The sequence below is a fragment of the Pelobates fuscus genome, chromosome 11 (assembly GCF_036172605.1).
Source record: "Pelobates fuscus isolate aPelFus1 chromosome 11, aPelFus1.pri, whole genome shotgun sequence".
In the NCBI taxonomy this organism is placed as follows: Eukaryota; Metazoa; Chordata; class Amphibia; order Anura; family Pelobatidae; genus Pelobates; species Pelobates fuscus.
In genome coordinates, this window is record NC_086327.1 from 1,877,300 (window position 1) to 1,903,809 (window position 26,510).

General features: G+C 44.1%; 1 protein-coding gene across 1 annotated transcript; it reads right to left on the reverse strand.

Moving 5' to 3' along the window:
- Positions 1–928: 928 nt before the first annotated feature.
- Positions 929–25,991, reverse strand: LOC134577755 (alpha-tectorin-like). The gene is made up of 8 exons (XM_063436630.1): positions 25,947–25,991; positions 24,774–24,835; positions 24,353–24,391; positions 12,479–12,609; positions 12,093–12,374; positions 9,793–9,930; positions 9,528–9,687; positions 929–1,135 (listed from the first exon to the last, which is right to left on the reverse strand). Exons 2-8 carry the CDS (start codon positions 24,811–24,813, stop codon positions 960–962), a joined length of 966 nt encoding a protein of 321 aa, XP_063292700.1. The 5' UTR covers positions 24,814–24,835; positions 25,947–25,991; the 3' UTR covers positions 929–959.
- Positions 25,992–26,510: the final 519 nt, after the last annotated feature.

The window sequence follows — 26,510 nt, forward strand, 5'->3', positions numbered from 1 at the left end:
CTGTTCCTGGACTCTTATTATACACATATATAAGCAGCTGTTAATTGAAGACTGTATTGTGTATAATCTAGATCCACTTTGACTTACTTGCTGTTACCTTGAGTTTACGGTATTACATATATGTATATTTAATTAACTAAATAAAAAAGAAATCCATAAAAAAAATGTTCCCGTATAAAATTTGACAGAGAGTAATTTAATTAATATCATTTGATAACAAAAAGCCTGGGTTTGGCGATAATATTGGCACAATACCCCACACGCTGTATCAATATACCAGGTTTCTTTTAAGATTACTATACATTTAAGTACATTTTCAATGTCTTGAACTGAAATTAAGCACAGAGTTTGTTTTTTGAAAATAGGCGCCATTGCTTGTGATTAAAGAAGACATTATTTTCCTTTCTCGACTCACCATTCTAGTTTACCATTCCGGATGCTATAGGTATCAAGTTATATGGAATCACTGGAACAATATAAACTCTTGTATTGTCTTCTAATAGCTCAATGTATTGTCTGATAGATCATGGTCTGAGTGGTGGGAATGAATGGTCCATTCTCTATACATATTATATCGGTGTGGGATATGCCTAGTCTATGGGAGATAGGACAACATATTCCATCTCAGGACACAGATCTGGGGTTTTATTTCCATGATGGACACTACGTGGTGCGGAGATTGGTTACAAGGTGGTGGATCTAGGAGGAGCATAGTGGATGCATGGAATAGCCTTCCAGCTGAAGTGGTAGAGGTTAACACAGTAAAGGAGTTTAAGCATGTGTGGGATAGACATAAGGCTATCCTAACTATAAGATAATGCCAGGGACTAATGAAAGTATTTAGAAAACTGGGCAGACTAGATGGGCCGAATGGTTCTTATCTGCCGTCACATTCTATGTTTCTATGTTTCTATAATGTCTCTCTGATAGATTTAGTAGTTTAGAAGAATAAAACGGTTTTAAAAGCAAACTTTCTCTTTTTCTTTGCACTTGAAGAAGGACCCTGAGGGTACACAGGCGGCAGACGCAGAGCACGATTCATCAGCGCAAGGAACGTCCCCGCTAGCTTTACACAGACACTTGGTGGTGCAGGTGGAATCTGTCCAAAACTCTTCACCTTCTTTGGCAAAACTGGCTGCATGGGAAATGTACGTATTAACATGTTAACAAGACAATGACATAGAACTCAGCTCTACATTAAATTTCACAAAATATTAATAATAGTGAGAGTTTACCCAAATTAAAGGTGCGATATAGCTGGATCCAGGCCACAATCCATATTAACAGAAATGCCGAGCAATGCAGAATAAAACCGCCCTGGGTCTCAATGTGTAACTGTGTGTAATGGGTCTAGTGTGGATTTATGTTTGTTTGTTTTTTACAATTGCAGTCTTGTTCAGTTTTGAACATTACCAGTAACATAATATGAATAAAATGGGAATGTGGTTAAATGCATTCAGGGTTATTTACTACAGTGAGAATTCAAAGTGAATTAAGACCAAAGTAGCCAAACTAGAAATATTCTCCAATTTAATGTTTGATCTTCAGCTTTGACCTAAAATTTGATTTTCACTTTGAAATCTCAAAAATTCTCTTTAGTAAATAACCATTGATTGTGTCCTATGATTAATGGTATAGCAGAGCTACTTGGAGAACAGAACGAATCACTGAGCAGAGGCACTCACAGAAAATAGCTACTCACAGGACAGAGGCACTCACAGAAAATAGCTACTCACAGGACAGAGGCACTCACAGAAAATAGCTACTCACAGGACAGAGACACTCACAGAAAATAGCTACTCACAGGACAGAGGCACTCACAGAAAATAGCTACTCACAGGACAGAGACACTCACAGAAAATAGCTACTCACAGGACAGAGACACACAGAAAATAGCTACTCACAGGACAGAGGCACTCACAGAAAATAGCTACTCACAGGACAGAGGCACTCACAGAAAATAGCTACTCACAGGACAGAGACACTCACAGGACAGAGACACACAGAAAATAGCTACTCACAGGACAGAGGCACTCACAGAAAATAGCTACTCACAGGACAGAGGCACTCACAGAAAATAGCTACTCACAGGACAGAGACACTCACAGAAAATAGCTACTCACAGGACAGAGGCACTCACAGGACAGAGACACTCACAGAAAATAGCTACTCACAGGACAGAGACACTCACAGGACAGAGACACTCACAGAAAATAGCTACTCACAGGACAGAGACACTCACAGGACAGAGACACTCACAGAAAATAGCTACTCACAGGACAGAGACACTCACAGGACAGAGACACTCACAGAAAATAGCTACTCACAGGACAGAGACACTCACAGGACAGAGACACTCACAGAAAATAGCTACTCACAGGACAGAGACACTCACAGGACAGAGACACTCACAGAAAATAGCTACTCACAGGACAGAGACACTCACAGAAATTAGCTACTCACAGGACAGAGACACTCACAGAAAATAGCTACTCACAGGACAGAGACACTCACAGGACAGAGACACTCACAGAAAATAGCTACTCACAGGACAGAGACACTCACAGAAATTAGCTACTCACAGGACAGAGAAACTCACAGAAAATAGCTACTCACAGGACAGAGACACTCACAGAAAATAGCTACTCACAGGACAGAGGCACTCACAGAAAATAGCTACTCACAGGACAGAGACACTCACAGAAAATAGCTACTCACAGGACAGAGACACTCACAGAAAATAGCTACTCACAGGACAGAGACACTCACAGAAAATAGCTACTCACAGGACAGAGGCACTCACAGAAAATAGCTACTCACAGGACAGAGACACTCACAGAAAATAGCTACTCACAGGACAGAGACACTCACAGAAAATAGCTACTCACAGGACAGAGACACTCACAGAAAATAGCTACTCACTGAGCAGAGACACTCACAGAAAATAGCTACTGACAGAACAGAGATACTGACAGATCAGAGACACTCACAGAGCAGAGATACTGAAAAAACAGAGCTTATCACTGGACAGAGCTACTCCAAGGACAGAGCTACTTGCAGAACAAAGATACCGCAGAAAATAGCTACTCATGGAATACAGCAACTCACAGAACAGAGCTACTGACAAAACAGAGCTACTGACAAAACAGAGCTACTGACAAAACAGAGATACTGACAAAACAGAGCTACTCACAGAACGGAGATACTCACAGAACAGAGATACTGACAAAACAGAACTTGTCACAGAAAAAAGCTACTCACAGAACAGAGCTACTCACAGAACAGAGCTACTCACAGAACAGAGCTACTAACAAAACAGAGCTACTCACAGAACAGAGATACTCACAGAACAGAGATACTGACAAAACAGAACTTGTCACAGAACAAAGCTACTCACAGAACAGAGCTATTCACAGAACAGAGCTACTCAAAGGACAGAGCTAATCACAGAACAAAGATACTCACAGAACAGAGCTACTCACAGAACAGAGCTACTCACAGAACAGAGCTACTCACAGAACAAAGCTACTCACAGAACAGAGCTACTCACAGAACAGAGCTACTCACAGAACATAGCTACTGACAAAACAGAGCTACTGACAAAACAGAGCTACTCACAGAACGGAGATACTCACAGAACAGAGATACTGACAAAACAGAACTTGTCACAGAACAAAGCTACTCACAGAACAGAGCTATTCACAGAACAGAGATACTGAAAAAACAGAGCTTATCACTGGACAGAGCTACTCAAAGGACAGAGCTAATCACAGAACAAAGATACTCGCAGAAAATAGCTACTCATGGAATACAGCAACTCACAGAACAGAGCTACTGACAAAACAGAGCTACTGACAAAACAGAGATACTGACAAAACAGAGCTACTCACAGAACGGAGATACTCACAGAACAGAGCTACTGACAAAACAGAGCTACTGACAAAACAGAGATACTGACAAAACAGAGATACTCACAGAATGGAGATACTCACAGAATAGAGCTACTCACAGAACATAGCTACTCACAGAACAGAGCTACTCACAGAACAGAGCTACTGACAAAACAGAGATACTGACAAAACAGAGCTACTCACAGAACGGAGATACTCACAGAACAGAGCTACTGACAAAACAGAGCTACTGACAAAACAGAGATACTGACAAAACAGAGCTACTCACAGAACGGAGATACTCACAGAACAGAGATACTGACAAAACAGAACTTGTCACAGAACAAAGCTACTCACAGAACAGAGCTACTCACAGAACGGAGATACTCACAGAACAGAGATACTGACAAAACAGAACTTGTCACAGAACAAAGCTACTCACAGAACAGAGCTATTCACAGAACAGAGATGCTGAAAAAACAGAGCTTATCACTGGACAGAGCTACTCAAAGGACAGAGCTACTCACAGAACAAAGATATTCGCAGAAAATAGCTACTCATGGAATACAGCAACTCACAGAAAAGAGCTACTGACAAAAGAGAGCTACTGACAAAACAGAGATACTGACAAAACAGAGCTACTCACAGAATGGAGATACTCACAGAACAGAGCTACTCACAGAACATAGCTACTCACAGAACAGAGCTACTCACAGAACAGAGCTACTCACAGAACAGAGCTACTGACAAAACAGAGCTACTGACAAAACAGAGCTACTCACAGAACAGAGATACTCACAGAACAGAGATACTGACAAAACAGAACTTGTCACAGAACAAAGCTACTCACAGAACAGAGCTATTCACAGAACATAGCTACTCAAAGGACAGAGCTAATCACAGAACAAAGATACCCACAGAACAGAGCTACTCACAGAACAGAGCTACTCACAGAACAGAGCTACTCACAGAACATAGCTACTGACAAAACAGAGCTACTGACAAAACAGAGCTACTCACAGAATGGAGATACTCACAGAACAGAGCTACTCACAGAACATAGCTACTCACAGAACAGAGCTACTCACAGAACAGAGCTACTGACAAAACAGAGATACTGACAAAACAGAGCTACTCACAGAGCGGAGATACTCACAGAACAGAGCTACTGACAAAACAGAGCTACTGACAAAACAGAGATACTGACAAAACAGAGATACTCACAGAACGGAGATACTCACAGAACAGAGATACTGACAAAACAGAACTTGTCACAGAACAAAGCTACTCACAGAACAGAGCTACTCACAGAACGGAGATACTCACAGAACAGAGATTCTGACAAAACAGAACTTGTCACAGAACAAAGCTACTCACAGAACAGAGCTATTCACAGAACAGAGATGCTGAAAAAACAGAGCTTATCACTGGACAGAGCTACTCAAAGGACAGAGCTACTCACAGAACAAAGATATTCGCAGAAAATAGCTACTCATGGAATACAGCAACTCACAGAAAATAGCTACTGACAAAAGAGAGCTACTGACAAAACAGAGATACTGACAAAACAGAGCTACTCACAGAATGGAGATACTCACAGAACAGAGCTACTCACAGAACATAGCTACTCACAGAACAGAGCTACTCACAGAACAGAGCTACTCACAGAACAGAGCTACTGACAAAACAGAGCTACTGACAAAACAGAGCTACTCACAGAACAGAGATACTCACAGAACAGAGATACTGACAAAACAGAACTTGTCACAGAACAAAGCTACTCACAGAACAGAGCTATTCACAGAACATAGCTACTCAAAGGACAGAGCTAATCACAGAACAAAGATACCCACAGAACAGAGCTACTCACAGAACAGAGCTACTCACAGAACAGAGCTACTCACAGAACATAGCTACTGACAAAACAGAGCTACTGACAAAACAGAGCTACTCACAGAATGGAGATACTCACAGAACAGAGCTACTCACAGAACATAGCTACTCACAGAACAGAGCTACTCACAGAACAGAGCTACTGACAAAACAGAGATACTGACAAAACAGAGCTACTCACAGAGCGGAGATACTCACAGAACAGAGCTACTGACAAAACAGAGCTACTGACAAAACAGAGATACTGACAAAACAGAGATACTCACAGAACGGAGATACTCACAGAACAGAGATACTGACAAAACAGAACTTGTCACAGAACAAAGCTACTCACAGAACAGAGCTACTCACAGAACGGAGATACTCACAGAACAGAGATACTGACAAAACAGAACTTGTCACAGAACAAAGCTACTCACAGAACAGAGCTATTCACAGAACAGAGATGCTGAAAAAACAGAGCTTATCACTGGACAGAGCTACTCAAAGGACAGAGCTACTGACAAAACAGAGATACTGACAAAACAGAGCTACTCACAGAACGGAGATACTCACAGAACAGAGCTACTGACAAAACAGAGCTACTGACAAAACAGAGATACTGACAAAACAGAGCTACTCACAGAACGGAGATACTCACAGAACAGAGATACTGACAAAACAGAACTTGTCACAGAACAAAGCTACTCACAGAACAGAGCTACTCACAGAACGGAGATACTCACAGAACAGAGATACTGACAAAACAGAACTTGTCACAGAACAAAGCTACTCACAGAACAGAGCTATTCACAGAACAGAGATGCTGAAAAAAACAGAGCTTATCACTGGACAGAGCTACTCAAAGGACAGAGCTACTCACAGAACAAAGATATTCGCAGAAAATAGCTACTCATGGAATACAGCAACTCACAGAACAGAGCTACTGACAAAACAGAGCTACTAACAAAACAGAGATACTGACAAAACAGAGCTACTCACAGAACAGAGCTACTCACAGAACATAGCTACTCACAGAACAGAGCTACTCACAGAACAGAGATACTGACAAAACAGAGCTACTCACAGAACGGAGATACTCACAGAACAGAGCTACTGACAAAACAGAGCTACTGACAAAACAGAGATACTGACAAAACAGAGCTACTCACAGAATGGAGATACTCACAGAACATAGCTACTCACAGAACAGAGCTACTCACAGAACAGAGCTACTGACAAAACAGAGCTACTGACAAAACAGAGATACTGACAAAACAGAACTTGTCACAGAACAAAGCTACTCACAGAACAGAGCTATTCACAGACCTACTCACAGAACACAGCTACTCGCAGAACAAAGCAACTCACAGAACAGCACTCCTCACAGAACAAAGCTACTCACAGAAGAAAGCTATTCACAGAACAGAGATACTGATAAAACAGAGCTACTCACAGGACAGAGCTACTCACAGGACAGAGCTACTCACAGAACAAAGCTGTAGCAGAGCGCTAGTTCCACATGTATCCGCTGGTATTCCAAGAGTTGCTCAGGAACAAGTAGTTAGCACAGGAAGAACAGCATCAGTAGCAAATAAAATAATCCACGAATATCCCATCACCTTTCCCAATAACTGGACGACACACAGTATCAGGAGCAGAACTGAAGTTTAATGCCACATACCCTGCTTTTATGCAACTCTCTCGTGCAAGGGAGACACCCACAGAAAATTATACAGTATCCAATCACAAACTGGTTACAGCCCACACATCCCCTCCCCTCAGCCTGCGAGATAACCCAATTAGAGCAAAATAGAGCAAAACTGCTCACATGACAGAGCTACTCACAGAACATAGCTACTCACAGAACAGAGATACTGACAAAACAGAGTTTCTCACAGAACAAAGCTACTCACAGAACAGAGATACTGAGAAAACAGAGCTACTCACAGAACGGAGATACTCACAGAACAGAGCTACTGACAAAACAGAGCTACTGACAAAACAGAGATACTGACAAAACAGAGATACTGACAAAACAGAGCTACTCACAGAATGGAGATACTCACAGAACATAGCTACTCACAGAACAGAGCTACTCACAGAACAGAGCTACTGACAAAACAGAGCTACTGACAAAACAGAGATACTGACAAAACAGAGCTACTCACAGAACAGAGATACTCACAGAACAGAGATACTGACAAAACAGAACTTGTCACAGAACAAAGCTACTCACAGAACAGAGCTATTCACAGACCTACTCACAGAACACAGCTACTCGCAGAACAAAGCAACTCACAGAACAGCACTCCTCACAGAACAAAGCTACTCACAGAAGAAAGCTATTCACAGAACAGAGATACTGATAAAACAGAGCTACTCACAGGACAGAGCTACTCACAGGACAGAGCTACTCACAGAACAAAGCTGTAGCAGAGCGCTAGTTCCACATGTATCCGCTGGTATTCCAAGAGTTGCTCAGGAACAAGTAGTTAGCACAGGAAGAACAGCATCAGTAGCAAATAAAATAATCCACGAATATCCCATCACCTTTCCCAATAACTGGACGACACACAGTATCAGGAGCAGAACTGAAGTTTAATGCCACATACCCTGCTTTTATGCAACTCTCTCGTGCAAGGGAGACACCCACAGAAAATTATACAGTATCCAATCACAAACTGGTTACAGCCCACACATCCCCTCCCCTCAGCCTGCGAGATAACCCAATTAGAGCTAAATAGAGCAAAACTGCTCACATGACAGAGCTACTCACAGAACATAGCTACTCACAGAACAGAGATACTGACAAAACAGAGTTTCTCACAGAACAAAGCTACTCACAGAACAGAGATACTGAGAAAACAGAGCTACTCACAGAGCAAAGCTGCTCACAGGACAGAGTTACTTTCAGAACAGAACAACTCATAGAACAGAGATACGCACAGAACAAAGCTACTCACAGAAAATAGCTACTCACAGAGCAGAACAACTTAAAGAATAGAGCTTCTCACAGGATAGAGCTACTCACAAAAAATTGCTACCTATAGAAATTAGGACAGAGTTACTCACAGAAAAAAAACTGAGAACACAGAGCTTCTCACAGAACAGAGCTACTCACAGGACAGAGCTACTCACAGAACAGAGATACTGAGTAAACAGAGCTTGTCACAGAACAAAGCTACTCACAGAACATAGCTACTCACAGAACATAGCTACTCACAGAACAGAACTACTCACAGAACAAAGCTACTCACAGAACAGAGATACTGAGAAAATTGAGCTTCTCACATGTTACTCACAGGACAGAGCTACTCACAGAACAAAGCTACTCACAGAACAGAGATACTGAGTAAACAGAGCTTCTCACAGAGCAAAGTTACTCACAGGACAGAGCTACTCACAGAACAGAGCTTATCAAAGAACAAAGCTACTCACAGAACATAGCTACTCACAGAAAATACCTACTCACAGAACATAACTACCCACTGAACAGAGATACTCACAGAACAGAACTGCTCACAGGATAGAACTACTCAAAGAACAGAGCTACTCAGACAACAAAGCTACTCACAGAACAGAGCTACTCAGAGAACAGAACTACTTACAGAACAGAACAACTCGCAGAACATAGCTACTCAAAAATCAGAGCTACTCAGAGATCAGAGCTACTCACAGAACAGAGTAATTAATAAAGAGAACTCAAGACAAAACAGAAATACTCATGAACAACAAAACAGATGAATAGTTATTTTAGCATACATTTGAACAAGCAGCCTCCAGGAACTTGAAAATCATCGACTCTAAAGATCCATCGACCTGGATAGTTGACATTAGAGGTTGACTTAATCTTCAGGACTTCTGCAGTTCTGGACCCAGGGATATTGAAGTAGTGAGTATTATCACCACTATTGAATCCAGCCTATTGGAATCAAAACACATTTTCCTATATTTAATTTCCAGTTACGAGAAGTAATGATGGATTTAACACGATATTATGTCTTTCTGAGTTCTGTTCATTCTGTACCTGAGCTGGTAATCCTTCCAGACCTGTAAGGGGATTACCACCACTAGCTTCTCCTGTTGTCCACTGGATGTCACCATAATTCAGGATGATGAAGTATCTGAACCCATCAGTTGTGAGGGCAGCTTGGAATGTGTTAACCTGGACATTGGGTTAAAGAATGCTTAGAACCAACTGATCACAACAAAGGATTTCACTTATTTTTAAACATTATGAAAGTCCTTTCTGAACTATTTGGATTTTATTCATTTTTAGAAGAATTTCTGTTTTACATTAACAATAAACCACGAGAAATCTGTGAATATTAATTTACAGTCTGTAATATCTTTGTAAGGTTTGTATCTTTAGGTCTGTCTTTCACACAACATAGTTCAATGGGCTTGTTTAAACAAGTAGCTCCCTCACAGGTCTATAGCGGACACTGAACATGTGAGTGTGAGTACAGGAGTGTGTGCGCACACTAATATGAGTACAGCGATCAGCAGCGAAAACAAGAACTAGCCAAGGTCTGGTACACAGTAATCAGTAAGCCGGCAAACAGGACAAAACAGGGATAAAGAGATAAACGGAGTCATACAAAGCCAAGGTCAAGTACGAAAAATCACAACTGAACACAACAAGCACTAAAGGGAACTGAAACAGAAACCATGATAGGGCAGGGAGTTAAGAGGTAAGGAGAGGTAAGTATAAATACCCTCACATTTAATTTGATTGGCCCATGTCATATCCACGCCTCCAAAATGTGAGTGTATGGGGAATGTGGGATGACAGGGGCCAATGGGAGACCGTTAGTTTTCGTCTCCCACTTCCCCTTTAAGAGTGTGCCCGAGACGCGCGGCGCGCTCTTGGAGCTAGGCGGGACATGTGACCGCATCCCGTGGTTAGTGCCCGCCGTCATCCGAGCCCTGAGCGAGCCGCGCGCGGCAGGAACTGAGGACCTCGGCCGGCCCCCGGATAAGGTAAGTACCGCTACAGAGTATAGTAGTGTGAGTACAGTAGTGTGAGTACAGTAGTATAAGTACAGAAGTGTGAGTACAGTTGTGTAGGTGTGAGTACATTAGTGTTAGTGTGAGTACAGTAGTGTGTGTGTGTGTGAGTACAGTAGTGTAATGTGAGTACATTAGTGTAGGTGTGAGTATAGTAGTGTAAGTGTGAGTACATTAATGTAGGTGTGAGTACAGTAGTGCAAGTGTGATTACAGTACTGTGAGTGAGAGTATATTAGAGTAAATGTGATTACAGTAGTGTGAGTGTGAGTATATTAGTGTAAGTACAGTAGTTTGAGTACAGTAGTGTGAGTGTGAGTACAGTAGCGTAAGTGTTGTTATGGGCAAATGCAAATATTGTATTCCTCAAACTGTGTACTTTGTCTTTAAGAGATATTGCAAACTGACAAAGTGTTAGAAATGGAACATATTGTTTTTCATACATGTTTCTTTAAGCAATAACCTTTTACCTACTTTCACTGCATAATATGTTTACGCCATTTTGTCCCAGACGAAATACAATAACAATAATGCATAAACAAGCTATCCTATGACTCTTTCAGTACACAATATACTGTGGTAACCCTAAGTAGATAAAGATGTTCAGACTTTAAGATGCAATCTTGTCCTAAGACAGGGAATTTCCCATGATGTGTACACCCTTACGTTATGGCCTTGTGTTTTTGCCAAGTTAAGGGATGTCCTAAAATGAATAAAGTAAAATAAGTGTTACTTTTTCATATATGAACTATGGTGAGCCTAAAATGAAGACACATATATTTATATATATTTTTTTAGTAAAGTATCTAAAAGACAAAACTTTATTGCTTCAAAGACAATCCTTATTTTATATTGTATTCTCAATTATTTATATATGTTAAATAGAGGATCTCTTACTAACTATATAAAATTATGGCTAAGATATCTGTATGCTTTAAGACGTTATAGTGGTAAATAAGGGAACCAGCTGCGGTTACAGCGTGAGTACAGTAGTGTAGATGTGAGTACAGTAGTGTGAGTGTGAGTACAGTAGTGTAGGTGTTAGTACAGTAGTGTGAGTGTGAGTACAGTAGTATGAGCATGAGTACAGTAGCGTGAGCGTGAGTACAGTAGTGTAAGTGTGAGTACAGTAGTGTGAGTACAGTAGTGTAGGTGTGAATACAGTAGTGTGAGTACAGTAATATGAGTGTGAGTACAGCAGTGTGTGTATTGCATAGTTCAGGACAGTTCACACTAAGAGTTTGACTGAGATTTTTATACAATATTTTAAAGTCCATATTGCTGCAATTTTGTTAATTTTTAAAGATGCTCAACCAACCTTGTGAGATTTTGACCCGAAGTAGGCCACTTTGTCCCATGTGGCAACAAAGGCCCATTTTGCAGTGAAATGTTGGCTTGGTAGATGCTTTTCCATGTCTTTGGTTATCATTTTCAGCAGATTGTCATCTGTGCTCTCCCGGTAATACACGTTCCCAGACAATTCATTGTTCACATCTCCCCAGAATGGGGTCACAAATGTTTCTCCATGGGTCAGGGGGAAAGCGTCTGGTGTGTATTGGGAAACGGCCGTTTTAAAGGAAATCACTCCGTTATTATTTACCTACAATTTGTATGTGGATAAAATGTATTTATAGAGTGGACTTGTTTGACATGGGTACTTTAAAGTGCTCTCATCACCTATGGGATAAAAAGAATAAAACTTACATAGAGGGATTTGTATTCCTTACTGAAGAATTTAAAAGCCACTGAGATTGGAACATTATCAGACGCCCCATCATCATCCACTGGAGTAGTTCTGTCACCTTCAGATGGTCCGTATGGATAAAGAAGAGGTTCTAAAATTTTAAAGATGAATGCCCCAAGAAAGCATTATTGATTAAAATCTCAAACAGGTCTTTTTTTATCAGATGCAGTACACTCACAATCATATATTGTAGCTCAGGGCCGGTGCAAGCAATATTGCCTACAGAGGAGAAGAAGCATTTTGCCACCCCACCCACCCCAACCAAAACAAATGCATCTTTACCTGTGTCTTGTAAACCCCCACCCCTTTTGAATTTGTTACCCCCTTTAGTTTTTCATATCCCCACTTTTGAATGGCTTGCCCCTTTTATGACAAACTCCCCTTTCCAAGTGAGTTTGCCACGAGCTACTGGAGGAGCCTGCTTGCCAGCCTCCTGCCCACAGACTATGGACCCTGTAAATTGTAATGTAAAAGTCTCCGTTCGTGTATGTGGACTATATGATTCAGGAACCGAACAGCCACACAAGCCTAATTGATACTTTGCGGCAATTTCCATCGCAGTGTTCTAAGTGTTCATCTGGGTGGCCGCATTTCCTATGGACGACCACGAGGTGGCGGCCATCTTGTTCGCATGAACACAGGCAACAGTGTTTGGTTATCGAGTTCATGGAACTATGTTCAAACACTGAAACTCCCAAACACTGCTGAACTTCCATGATCGCCTGTGTTCGGTTCTACAACACTTAGAAAGACAATGTTTGGTGGAAATGTTCCCACGATCAAGGGAAACAAGCTCCAGTGTAAGACTATTGACTATGTTCAGTAGTTTGTTCGGTTTTTAAACTATCAAACTAAATCAATGGCAAGCCCTGATTCTATGGAACTGTTTTGGGCATGGGACTATGCGTGCGGTCGGTCAAATTATGACTTCCAGGAAATTCCTGAACCCCTGAACTGATCTAGGTGATTTTTGGATATGTTGGTTACCCAGATCGGGGCTATCAGGGGATGTAACTTATGTGGGGTTTTATGTATTTTTAAGTTACTTTTGGGGTGTTTGGGAAATGTGTGTTTTTTGTGCCTGGAGGTAATTGAATTTAATACAGTGCTTGACTCAATTATCTCCCAGTTACAGGGGAGTGTCCTGGACCTGAGAGCCAATGTAATTGTGTGTATGTTTTTACTGTGGTCTACACTCAGGACTAGTGGGGGAGTGCCCCTTGCATGGGGACCTGCATATAAGGCCAATTGTGGCTGCCGATAAACATATTCCAGCTTGTACTCCCAGAAATGTGTTTTCTGGTTACTGGTAGGGGGAAGGGCTATTCTTTAATCACTATTCCAGGGTGGAAGATTCAACAGGGAAAGTCCTTGTAAGCGACTGTGGGCAGAAGTGCTGCAGTTTGTCCCCTGTTCCAGCTAGGAAGCGGTCCTTGGCGGAAGTATCCAGCCAGGGGTACAGGGAGCTCTGTTACAATGGTGGCAGAGGTGAGATGGCTTCCTAGTCGTGGGAAAACCAGCATGACTTCAGAGATGGGAGGCAAGTACCATCGGGCAGTATGCAGCATCGACACCCAGCTTAAGCAGCAGTTTCATGAGGTGCTGCGCAGTTCGGATGACCCTATATCAGCAGAAAAAGAGACAGAATGGAGACTCTGAACCGAACTCTGGATAGGGGCCCTCGGAGAAATATTCCCAAATTCTAACCAACGTCAATGATACCCATTCGACCTATGAATGCCGTTTCTGGGAAAACAGCCTCTGGAGGAGTGAGTAAGAGAACTAGAGCGGTTAGTTGGAATTGAGTTATGGTTGGATGAATCCTACCGGGCCTTGAGGTGGCATGCAGGCCACCTCTACCCAGGGCTACTGTACCTCCTACTTCCAACCAGCCCCAGAGATAAGAGACCTTATCGACTGGTCCTGGGAAGACCCCCAGTTGGCAGTTGGAAATACACCTTTAGTGTATTTTAGTGTATTTATTCCCCTTCTCCGTCTTTCCGCTCTGCCGGTGACCTTCTCCTGTCCACTGCTTGCACCCTTACTGCTAACTCGCACTTGCAGGACTTCTCGCGCGCAGCTCCCTTCTTTTGGAACTGCCTGTCTACCCCCATCAGACTCTCCCCCTGTCTTTAAATGTTTAAGAAGTCCCTCAAATCACGTCTGTTCAGTGTCAGGATATTTATATCGGCAGACATTTTGTGCTATGATAGAAATTAAAAGTGTATATTGCCTGAGTCAGTCAAACAGAGCGGACTCCATTTTGGATTTCAGGCTAACAAAGATACATAATTTCTTCTTCCTTTCTGTAACACTAACCACCGAGCCTAAGCTAAGGAATACATTATATAAACAAGCCAAGTGATAAGCAATGAAGCAGGGGGATGGAATGCTCTGTCTAAATGTTAATGGAATAGAAATAATTCTAAACGCAGACACTAGTGACAGAGAAAATTAAGTAATTAATTTTACTTTCTAAATTTTACAAGGTCCCATTGTAAGTAAGGGGTAAAATTGAGTTTAGACATGTCAATCCTAGAAATTACGATCAAAGTCGTAGTCACAAAGACTGAGGCAAACGCTTTGAACTGACAGCAAATTTAAGTTATGGTAGTCATTTTAGATTAGCCAAATGACGTCAAAATCGTCATCAGGAAAAGTTAACTCTTTCCTGGATAGGAAAGTTTAGTGAGGCGAGAGTGCCCTCTATGGACCAAATACCTAAATTGCAATCTGCAGGTTGACCTCACCTTCAGTATCCTATTGGTTATACCAACTGATGACGTACAGAGAATCGTTCCCTTTAAAAGTTAGGACAAAGGGAAGAGAGGTAGTTAGTTTGGGCTTTCAGATTCGGACATGCAGAGAGATCCATGACAGATATTCACTCTGGGACTAACTCAATTCTCAAACTCTCTTGGACCCAACTCAAGAAACACTCCTTGACACTTACTTTTTACTATTACTTACATACCTCCATACAACCAATCATACACGCATTCAAGTTCCTGGGACTACCTACTCATCTGATGAGAATATCTACTTAACTGGTAATTATGCTGGTTTTATTTAATTAATCTAAATTAATTAAAAATCTAATAGCATGATATATGACTGGATAAATAGATGACTGGATTCAATATTTAGAAATCTTAGTTAACTAAAGAATATATAGTTATACACATTCCATTCTGCAGGTGGAATTAAAAATAATTATATATTAATGTGATATTATCACGTGTTAGCATGCCGCTGTTTTTATCCAGGTGTATTGATTTGCTCTAATTAAGATAAGATATCTTTTTAGGCAAATTAAAATTCGGCTTATAGAATCTGGTAGATTATTCTTATTGGATGGGTCCAGGAAATGATTAATGAGTTGGTTTGAATGTTATTTTAATTGAAAATTACATGAGAATAGGATATTATATGCCTAGGAGGATCTAGCCAGCATTGAAAGGGTTACTCAGTTGATTTAACTGTTAGCCAAGGTTTTACGACTTTTCGCTGGAAGTTTAGCTTTCTGTCTGTGAAGTAAACTCATAAATATTGTAAGTGACAGTTGATGCTGTTAGTCATTGGAATGTGCCATTCCTCTGTATTGCATACTTATGTTATACTAAATATTCACTGATTATTATCATGCATGCTGCCTATTATTATTATTATTATTATTATTATAATTATTTTATTTGTCACAATAAATTATATGTATTTTTATAACAAATTGTGATTTTATTTGTATGCAATACATTTCACTTACATGATAACGATCTCTAAGAGAATTGAAATAGTTGGCAATTCTCAACTGTTTAATATTATCATCCCATAAATATCCCCACATCAGAAATGCTTATGTACTCCCAGAGTAACTAATCTATACTTATCCAAATCTGTATCTTGCTCTTCTATAGAGCCATACTCCACTCTCACCTCCAGCTCTGCTACTTTCCCAACTTGTTTGGTGACTGTCACCCTTGCTGCCCTGTTGTGTATTTGTACCCCACCTCCTCTAGTCTGTAAGCTCGTTTGAGCAGGGTCCTCATCTTCCTATTGTTCCTGTGTCACTGTGTAATTGTCTCATTTATTGTAAATGTACCCCTTTTTTATTGTAATGCACTGCGGAATTAGTTGGCGCTATATATATATACAAATAATAATAATAATCCCCCCATTACTGTGTTTTACACCCCCTTGTGTGTTTCTTACAACTTCACCTTGGGTATCTCTTCCTTTTCCCAGCCCCTTTGTGTGTTTCTTTCTCCACCCAGTCCCTTTCTTTGTCTCCACCCAGCCCGTTTGTGTGTGTCTTTCTCCCCTGAGTCCATTTTGTGTGTCTTTTTCCTCTCAAGCCACATAGACATAGATATACAGGCAAAAATACATACATGCACAAAGATACAAACATACAGACACACAACCATACAAGCACATAGGCATAGTCATTCAGGCACACAGTCATACAAGTCACACAATCAAACACAGTCATACAATCTACACATACAGGTACACTGTCAGACAAACACAGACATACAGTCATACAGAAACATACATGCAGTTCATACAGTGATTAAGACGGAGGCATACAGAGACATACGGACACAGTCACACAAAGATATACAGACGTTGAAGGAATACCGATCACTTGGTTGGGCACATTTCATTTATGGATATTCGTTTATTTTGTTCGTACCCAATTGTTTTGGTTCCTGAACGAGAATGTGGAACACTGAGTATCCAGTATGAAAGCCGCAAATGAAACAATTATTAAAATGCTCCACTGGGTGGCTGGCATTTCGTGCAACTGAAGGCATGTGGTCGACAGAATGGATGACTCCTGCGAACACTGGTGAAAATAGACCTGCTGTCCGTTCAAGTTCCCGACCACCTATACGAAAGGCATTCGGGCAGGGCCTGAGTCCTGCAGTAACACGTGGGAACGGCGTTCCTGCACTTTTTTTACAGCAGGAATGCCGTTCCCGGTGTTCTCCATGTCATGGGGGGCACAAGAGGTGGCCTGATTCCCTTTATGTATTCCCCTCCTCAGCGCTGTCCCCTCCTCAGTCCCTGTCCCCTTAGTCAGCCCCTGTCACCCTTCCTCAGCCCCTGTCCCCTTAGTCAGCCCCTGTCCCCTTAGTCAGCCCCTGTCACTCTTCCTCAGCCCTGTCCCCTTAGTCAGCCTTGTCCCCCCTTCTCAGCCTTGTCCCCTTAGTCAACCAATGTCCCCCATCCTCAGCCCTGTCTCCTTAGTCAGCCCCTGTCCCCTACCTCAGCCCCTGTCACCCTTCCTCAGCCCCTGTCCCCTTAGTCAGCCCCTGTCCCCTTAGTCAGCCCATGTCAACCTTCCTCAGCCCCTGTCACCCTTCCTCAGCCCTTGTCCCCTTAGTCAGCCCCTGTCACCCTTCCTCAGCCCTTGTCCCCTTGCTCAGCCCTTGTCCTCTTAGTCAGCCCCTGTCCCCCCTCCTCAGCCCTATCCCCTTAGTCAGCCCCTGTCCCCTTAGTCAGCCCCTGTCTCCCCTCCTCAGCCCCTGTCCCCTTAGTCAGCCCCTGTCCCCTTAGTCAGCCTCTGTCCCCTACCTCAGCCCCTGTTACCCTTCCTCAGCCCTTGTCCCCTTAGTCATCCCCTGTCCCCTTAGTCAGCCCATGTCAACCTTCCTCAGCCCTTGTCCCCTTGCTCAGCCCTTGTCCTCTTAGTCAGCCCCTGTCCCCCCTCCTCAGCCCTATCCCCTTAGTCAGCCCCTGTCCCCTTAGTCAGCCCCTGTCTCCCCTCCTCAGCCCCTGTTCCCTTAGTCAGCCCCTGTCCCCTTAGTCAGCCCCTGTCCCCTACCTCAGCCCCTGTCACCCTTCCTCAGCCCTTGTCCCCTTAGTCAGCCCCTGTCCCCTTAGTCAGCCCCTGTCACCCTTCCTCAGCCCTTGTCCCCTTGCTCAGCCCTTGTCCTCTTAGTCAGCTCCTGTCCCCCCTCCTCAGCCCTGTCCCCTTAGTCAGCACCTGTAACTCTTCCTCAGCCCTGTCCCCTTAGTCAGCCTTGTACCCCCTTCTCAGCCCTGTCCCCTTAGTCAACCCCTGTCCCCCATCCTCAGCCCTGTCTCCTTAGTCAGCCCCTGTCCCCTACCTCAGCCCCTCTCACCCTTCCTCAGCCCCTGTCCCCTTAGTCAGCCCCTGTCCCCTTAGTCAGCCCATGTCAACCTTCCTCAGAACCTGTCACCCTTCCTCAGCCCTTGTCCCCTTAGTCAGCCCCTGTCACTCTTCCTCAGCCCTGTCCCCTTGCTCAGCCCCTGTCCCCTTAGTCAGCCCCTGTCTCCCCTCCTCAGCCCCTGTCCCCTTAGTCAGCCCCTGTCCCCTTAGTCAGCCCCTGTCCCCTTAGTCAGCCCCTGTCCCCTTAGTCAGCCCCTGTCACCCTTCCTCATCCCTTGTCCCCTTGCTCAGCCCTTGTCCTCTTAGTCAGGTCCTGTCCCCCCTCCTCAGCCCTGTCCCCTTAGTCAGCACCTGTAACTCTTCCTCAGCCCTGTCCCCTTAGTCAGCCTTGTCCCCCCTTCTCAGCCCTGTCCCCTTAGTCAACCCCTGTCCCCCATCCTCAGCCCTGTCTCCTTAGTCAGCCCCTGTCCCCTACATCAGCCCCTCTCACCCTTCCTCAGCCCCTGTCCCCTTAGTCAGCCCCTGTCCCCTTAGTCAGCCCATGTCAACCTTCCTCAGAACCTGTCGCCCTTCCTCAGCCCTTGTCCCCTTAGTCAGCCCCTGTCACCCTTCCTCAGCCCTTGTCCCCTTGCTCAGCCCTTGTCCTCTTAGTCAGCCCCTGTCCCCCTCCTCAGCCCTATCCCCTTAGTCAGCCCCTGTCCCCTTAGTCAGCCCCTGTCTCCCCTCCTCAGCCCCTGTCCCCTTAGTCAGCCCCTGTCCCCTTAGTCAGCCCCTGTCCCCTACCTCAGCCCCTGTCACCCTTCCTCAGCCCTTGTCCCCTTAGTCATCCCCTGTCCCCTTAGTCAGCCCCTGTCACTCTTCCTCAGCCCTTGTCCCCTTGCTCAGCCCTTGTCCTCTTAGTCAGCCCCTGTCCCCCCTCCTCAGCCCTATCCCCTTAGTCAGCCCCTGTTCCCTTAGTCAGCCCCTGTCCCCTTAGTCAGCCCCTGTCCCCTACCTCAGCCCCTGTTACCCTTCCTCAGCCCTTGTCCCCTTAGTCAGCCCTTGTCCCCTTAGTCAGCCCCTGTCACCCTTCCTCAGCCCTTGTCCCCTTGTTCAGCCCTTGTCCTCTTAGTCAGCCCATGTCCCCCCTCCTCAGCTCTGTCCCCTTAGTCAGCCTTGTCCCCCCTTCTCAGCCCTGTCCCCTTAGTCAACCCCTGTCCCCCATCCTCAGCCCTGTCTCCTTAGTCAGCCCCTGTCCCCTACCTCAGCCCCTGTCACCCTTCCTCAGCCCTTGTCCCCTTAGTCAGCCCCTGTCCCCTTAGTCAGCCCATGTCAACCTTCCTCAGCCCCTGTCACCCTTCCTCAGCCCTTGTCCCCTTAGTCAGCCCCTGTCACCCTTCCTCAGCCCTGTCCCCTTGCTCAGCCCCTGTCCCCTTAGTCAGCCCCTGTCTCCCCTCCTCAGCCCCTGTCCCCTTAGTCAGCCCCTGTCCCCTACCTCAGCCCCTGTCACCCTCTTCTCAGCCCCTGTCCCCTTAGTCAGCCCCTGTCCCCTTAGTCAGCCCATGTCAACCTTCCTCAGCCCCCGTCACCCTTCCTCAGCCCTTGTCCCCTTGCTCAGCCCTTGTCCTCTTAGTCAGCCCCTGCCCCCCTCCTCAGCCCTATCCCCTTAGTCAGCCCCTGTCCCCTTAGTCAGCCCCTGTCCTCTACCTCAGCCCCTGTCACCCTTCCTCAGCCCTTGTCCCCTTAGTCAGCCCCTGTCCCCTTAGTCAGGCCCTGTCACTCTTCCTCAGCCCTTGTCCCCTTGCTCAGCCCTTGTCCTCTTAGTCAGCCCCTGTCCCCCTCCTCAGCCCTGTCCCCTTAGTCAGCCCCTGTCCCCTTAGTCAGCCCCTGCCCCCTGCTCCTCAGCCCCTGTCCCATTAGTCAGCCCCTGTCCCCTACCTCAGCCCCTGTCACCCTTCCTCAGCCCCTGTCCCCTTCATTAGCCTCTGTCCTCTTCCTCAGCCCCTGTCCCCCCTTCCTCAGCCCATGTCCACCTTTATCAGCCCCTGTCCACCTTCCTCAGCCCCTGTCTCCTCCTCAGCCCCTGTGTCCTCCTCAGCCCCGGTCCACCTTCCTCAGCCCCTGTCCCCTCCTCAGCCCCTGTCCACATTCCTCAGCCCCTGTCCTCTTTTGCCCAGCCCATCCCTTTTCTCAGCCCTGTCCCCTTCTTCACCCCTTATCCCCCTTCCAAAGCCCTGCCCCACACTTTTCTTGCTCCTTTCCCCCCTCTCAGCTCCAGCCCCCTTCCTCAGCCCCATGCTCCCTGCTACAGCTCCCTAACATCCCCACTACAGCTCCTCTCCCCCATCTGCAACCCATATCACCCACACCACAGCCCCTTTCCCAAATTGTAGCGATCAACCTACTTCAGCCCCTATCCGCCCCCCTACATTTCCTAAACCCCCAATTACAGCTTATACCCTCCACTACAGCCCCTGCCCCCCCCTACTACAGCCCTGTCCCTTTACTCATCCCCTGTCTACTAGTTTTAAAAGTGTACAGTTTAGGTGTATGTGTGTGTATGAGTATGTCTGTGTGTGTCAGTATGTCTGTGTGTGTGCACATCAGTATGTCTTTCTGTGTGTGTGCCAGTTTGTCTGTCTGTGTGTGTGCCAGTTTGTCTGTCTGTGTGTGTCAGTCAGTATGCCTGTAACAGTGTGTCTTTCTGTGTGTGCCTGTCAGTGAGTGTGTGCCTGTCAGTGAGTGTGTGTTTTTTCGTGTGTGCCAAATCAGCAAGTGTGTGTGTGCCTGTCATTGAGTGTCTGTTTAGGTGACTGCCCCCCTCCCCCCTTTCAATCACATGGGAAAGGTGTTTTTTCGTGCCTCCTGGTGCAATGGGCCACATGACTGGATTTGCCTCCCAGGCCTAAGGCTGCCAGCTCTCCCCTGACCATGATATACGTAATACAGAAAACTGGAATCAAACATCTATCTATGAAAACAAAGCTTTTTTATTAATTACTACCTTTCTCTTTAAAAATCTAAACCTGGGCTCTTTTTGTGTATTTGTTTTGTAGTTAATTAAAACACCCCAAAAGTACCCTAAAAATACACAAAACCCCAAAAATGTTAGTGAAAAAGCCTTGAACAAGAATTCCTTCTTAGAGGTCAGCGGGATTCTTCCATCACATTATTCCATAGATATATGAACTCAATACATGTCACCACTAGGCGTCCTACGCGTTTCATCCAGGAAGTCCTGCAATTGGATGAAACGCGTAGGACGCCTAGTGGTGACATGTATTGTTTCTAACTGAACTGTAAGTTATTAAATTTCTTCTTTTTTATACTCTAGATGGTCTATTTCAACTTGATTTTATTTGCATTTTCTCCTGAGTTCATATATCTATGGAATAATGTGATGGAAGAATCCAGCTGACCTTTAAGAAGGAATTCTTGTTCAAGGTTCTTTTCACAACTGTGAGAGTGTGAGTGGCCATTTGTTACACAATCTGTGGTTCACCTATATATACAGTTATACGCTATGTGATTTTATTTCTATTTAGCAGATTACCCCCTATTTTTTGTATATATTGTACTGAAGACAAGAGGAAGTCTTTGGGGAAACCTGTGGAGTCTTTGGGGAAACCTGTGGAATAGTTCCTTTCTGCTAAATTATTAAGCACTTTTTCACAGTGGTTTGTGCACACTTTGTGTTTGTTCAGTGGGCCCACAAATGTTAGCCCTGATCTGGGTGACCAACATATCCAAAAATCCCCCAGATAAGTTCAGGGGATCAGGAATTTCCTGGAAGTCTTGTTTTTGGACGACCGTGCACATGGTCCCATGCCCAAAACAGTTCCAGAAAATTAGTGCTAATGGTCGGTCTTCACAGACCAATAACAATAAGGTTACAAGGCACGGCACTCCCACACAAAGTACACAATCCCTCCCCTATGCTTGGGAGATAATTGGATGAGTAACTGTACTAATTCTAATTAGCTGGGGTGTAGCTAGGGATCTGGGCCAGCTACCCAGCATCCCTGTAGAGCCGGTGGAGAGACTTTGGTCCCATCTCCACCTGCCAGTTGGGGTTCCTCACAGGACCAGTCTATGTGGTCCCCTACTTTGGGTACCTCCGGCTGCCGCAGGGGAGAGAGGCTAACATCATCTGATGTAAAGTCAATTAAATCGGTGGGCGCCTCTTCCCAGATCAGTTGCACCACCTCTGCCGAAGGGCTGCTGCAAACCTCCTTTCGCTGAAGACTTCCTCCCCTCGTGGTCTCTCTTGGATTGTCTCTCAACAGTCACCTGGTTCCAGATCACCTGGAAGGTCTCCATCGACACATTAGGGCCATACCAGGTCAGTCGCTGCCGCACCTCAAACAGCAACTCTGAGCAAGAGTCAGAGGATGCCTTACTTGCTTGCTCCAAGTCTGTGGGCACCTATGCTTCCAGGGGCGCTGTACGAATGCTAGTGTTGCCCTCAATATACTCCACATGTTACCGGTGTCTCCAGGATGCTTCTCCTCGCACTAGGAACCAACCGTGCTAGTGTTGCCCTCAATATACTCCACACGTTACCGGTGTCTCCAGGATGCTTCTCCTCGCACTAGGAACCAACCGGGTACCTCCATCAATCGCTGCTTCCTAGTACTTGCGAGCACCATAAGTACTGTACTGGAACACCATAACCACCATAGACCCCACGAACCACTGCAGCTTGGTTGGGGTCGTCCTCCACCCACCCTGAACTCAAGACCAAAATCCAGCTTCCAGTGGGTAGACCTCTCCCAGTCCAGAGAGGAACAGTTCTTATAAGAGCTAGTGATTATATTTAGGGGAGTATTGTGATAAAGCAATCCCCAGAGTTAAATGTAGTTCTCCAATCCCCCAAACATGAGACAAGACTTCATGAAAGGGTAAACAAATATATGACAATCCCCATGCAAAGGGTACACCCACAGGGACCTTGTGGGGGACTGATTTGCAACTTCACAGACCAATAACAATAAGGTTACAAGGCACGACACTCCCACACACAGCACACAATCCCTCCCCTCAGCTTGGGGGATAATTGGATCAGTAACAGAACTAATTCTAATCCAATTATCTCCAAGCACAGAAAAAACATACTTTTTAAAAACATCCCAAATGTACCCTTAAATATATAAAACCCCACAAATGTTACATCCCCTGATATCCCTGATCTGGGTGACCAACATATGCAAAAATCACCCAGATCAGAGCATGGGTTCAGGAAATTGACCGATCGTGCACATGGCCCCATGCACAAAACAGTTCCAGAGAGTTTGTGCTAACGGTCGGTCTCTCTGTCTGGAGTACAAAAGTACATACTTCACATGAACAGAGCCTTTTGAAGTATTTTAGCCAGGTCTATTGCAGGGGCCATAGTCACAGGGTAAGAGGCTGGCCAGCAGGCTCCTCCAAGAACCAGTGACGAGGTTCAGTTCGTCACACATTGCATTTTTTAAAACCCCTGCCCAGACATTACGGTGAATACCACATTCCTGACACTCTAAACAAAAGCACCGTTTGGAGGACAATAAATTAGGTGGGGATCTAATGGTAAGGTTAACGCTCCCATCTGTAGCACAGCAGCAAGATGTCTAGCCAGATTCACTTATAACCATTCGTTTTTGCTTTTTAAAATATTTAGGACATTTTAAGACTTTTTTACCAATATTTTATAACGCGCTTTAGTCTGTTTGCAATTTACCTGATTCGGAATATCCTTGTCCAATTGATGAGATCAAAACTGTGGAGAAATAAATATTTGTAATTAAAGATTTTATTTGATTTCCACCATGATGCTCACGCTATGTCCAACCTTCCTTTCTGTGGTACTATCCACACAAGCATTACTCTGAAGTGGAGCATCAATACCTGACTCCTAATGGAAAACCTTAAAAAATATAAAGGGCCCTTCCCTCCCTCAGCTTCCACCCTTGTTGGTCTTTGATGTAAGTGTATTAAGAAGAAAACAAGTATATCTTTCTTTGCTCCGCAAATTCTTTGTTACCAAGTGTATTTCTTTTACAATAAACTACTGACATTTTTTTATTATTGTAATGATTAAATTAATACATAATATTAAAATGATGATGATGTTTTTTATTATTAAACTCTACGATACTCACTGATTGCCAACAAGAAGGCGATTTTTCTAATAAAAAGCATCTTTTCTTGATCGCTTCCAACACTAGAAACATAAGTTAAGAATACATTTTTTAATTTTTTTTCTTTTTCCGAGATTCATAATATCCATATTTAATACGACTGAAATTTCTTCCATGTGTTTTTCATCGTATTTATAGCACAAGAGAGATGGATTACTCTTCCAGGCCTCCCAACAGTCCCGCTTTTATCGGGACACCCCCTATTTTACTGCTTCGTGCCGCTGCATTCACTTTGTTTCCTGGTGAACTTTTCCCAAATAGTGTAACGCCATCATTAACGCACTCATTCCCTGAATGGTCGCCCTCAGTGGGTTGGCCGGTGTGATTGGTATTCACGCCATGCAGACTTGCCTTTTCTTTGGGTGGACCCGGCCCCGATAGGTGGGATCATCTCATTGGTTGAAGGAACAAATGCCATACACATATTTGGTCTGTCTTCTTTTACCTGCCCTATGGCACCTGGTTTACGAGGCGTGGATGTAGCGCGCTATGCTCTGCACACTTTTCTCAGTAGCAATAATATCACAAAATCCCCCTGTGTACCATTACCCTATTCAGAGCCGTTGCAGGAATAAATATATATTTTAACTTTGAACATTTTTTTCAAGCAGAGCTGCATGTTTAAATGCAAAGTTTCAACCCCACGTGAAAGATCATGTATATAAAGTCATGAGATAGACGTATGGGGTCCGTGACTTAATATCACCACTTATCTCTCCTCAATTCATTTAATGACTATTATGTTTCCCATAGACTGTTAAACACTATCAGCACAGCAAGAACAGGTCAATAGTTTAAAACGAGCCCTGATCTCTAGTGAAGCAGTCCGCCATGGGCTAATAGTGATTCAGACTCACTAGGTGAGATAACCTGGAGGTTTACTCAATATATTGCTCAGAATGGAGGCCAACAAACAGCGCACGTATTCTTCAGACAGCGAGGAAATTACACGGAGATGCGCAGGTAAAATAACTGAATTACTAATAATTTATCCGCAGTAACATGTAATAGCCCTGATAAATCCACGCAAAAATAAAAAGGAACGCAAAGCGCAGAGACCATGGAAATCGGGATCTTCCATATAGCTAGCAAATCCTGTGGATAAGATATACAGCAGACAGACAGAGACCTTACCTGCAAGCTGTTTGAACTACAACCTCAGCTCTATCCAGAACATCCGTCCAGGCCTTATATACAGCGGGTGGTAAATGTAACGTAGCATTTTATTAGCCGTCTCTGTTTATTCTACAGTGGTAATGTATGGGTGAGGTGTGTTTAAATAATGCTATTATCTTTTTTAACATTGACCCTCAATATAAACCCTATACACACCTGTTTGTACAGCCTTTCTATATAACGCCTTTGTAAAAATCTACTCCTTGCTTAAAATAACTTTACATGAATTAGTGAACTGTGTGTTTTATATTGGGATTGGAATATTGTCTAGTGTTTTCATATAGATTATAGATGAGAACCTGGGGACTGCACTTCCCTGAACATGCATACATTACACCCTGTTCCAAATTATTATACAAATTATATTTTTTCTCATTTACCTAAATAATTGATGTAAATAACATACAGCATAATTCTCATGTTATCAACTATTAAGAGTACAATCCAATTTTATTGAACAAACCTCCTAATGATAACAGTATTTTTGTAAACATAAAAAACTTACAATGCACTGTTCCAAAT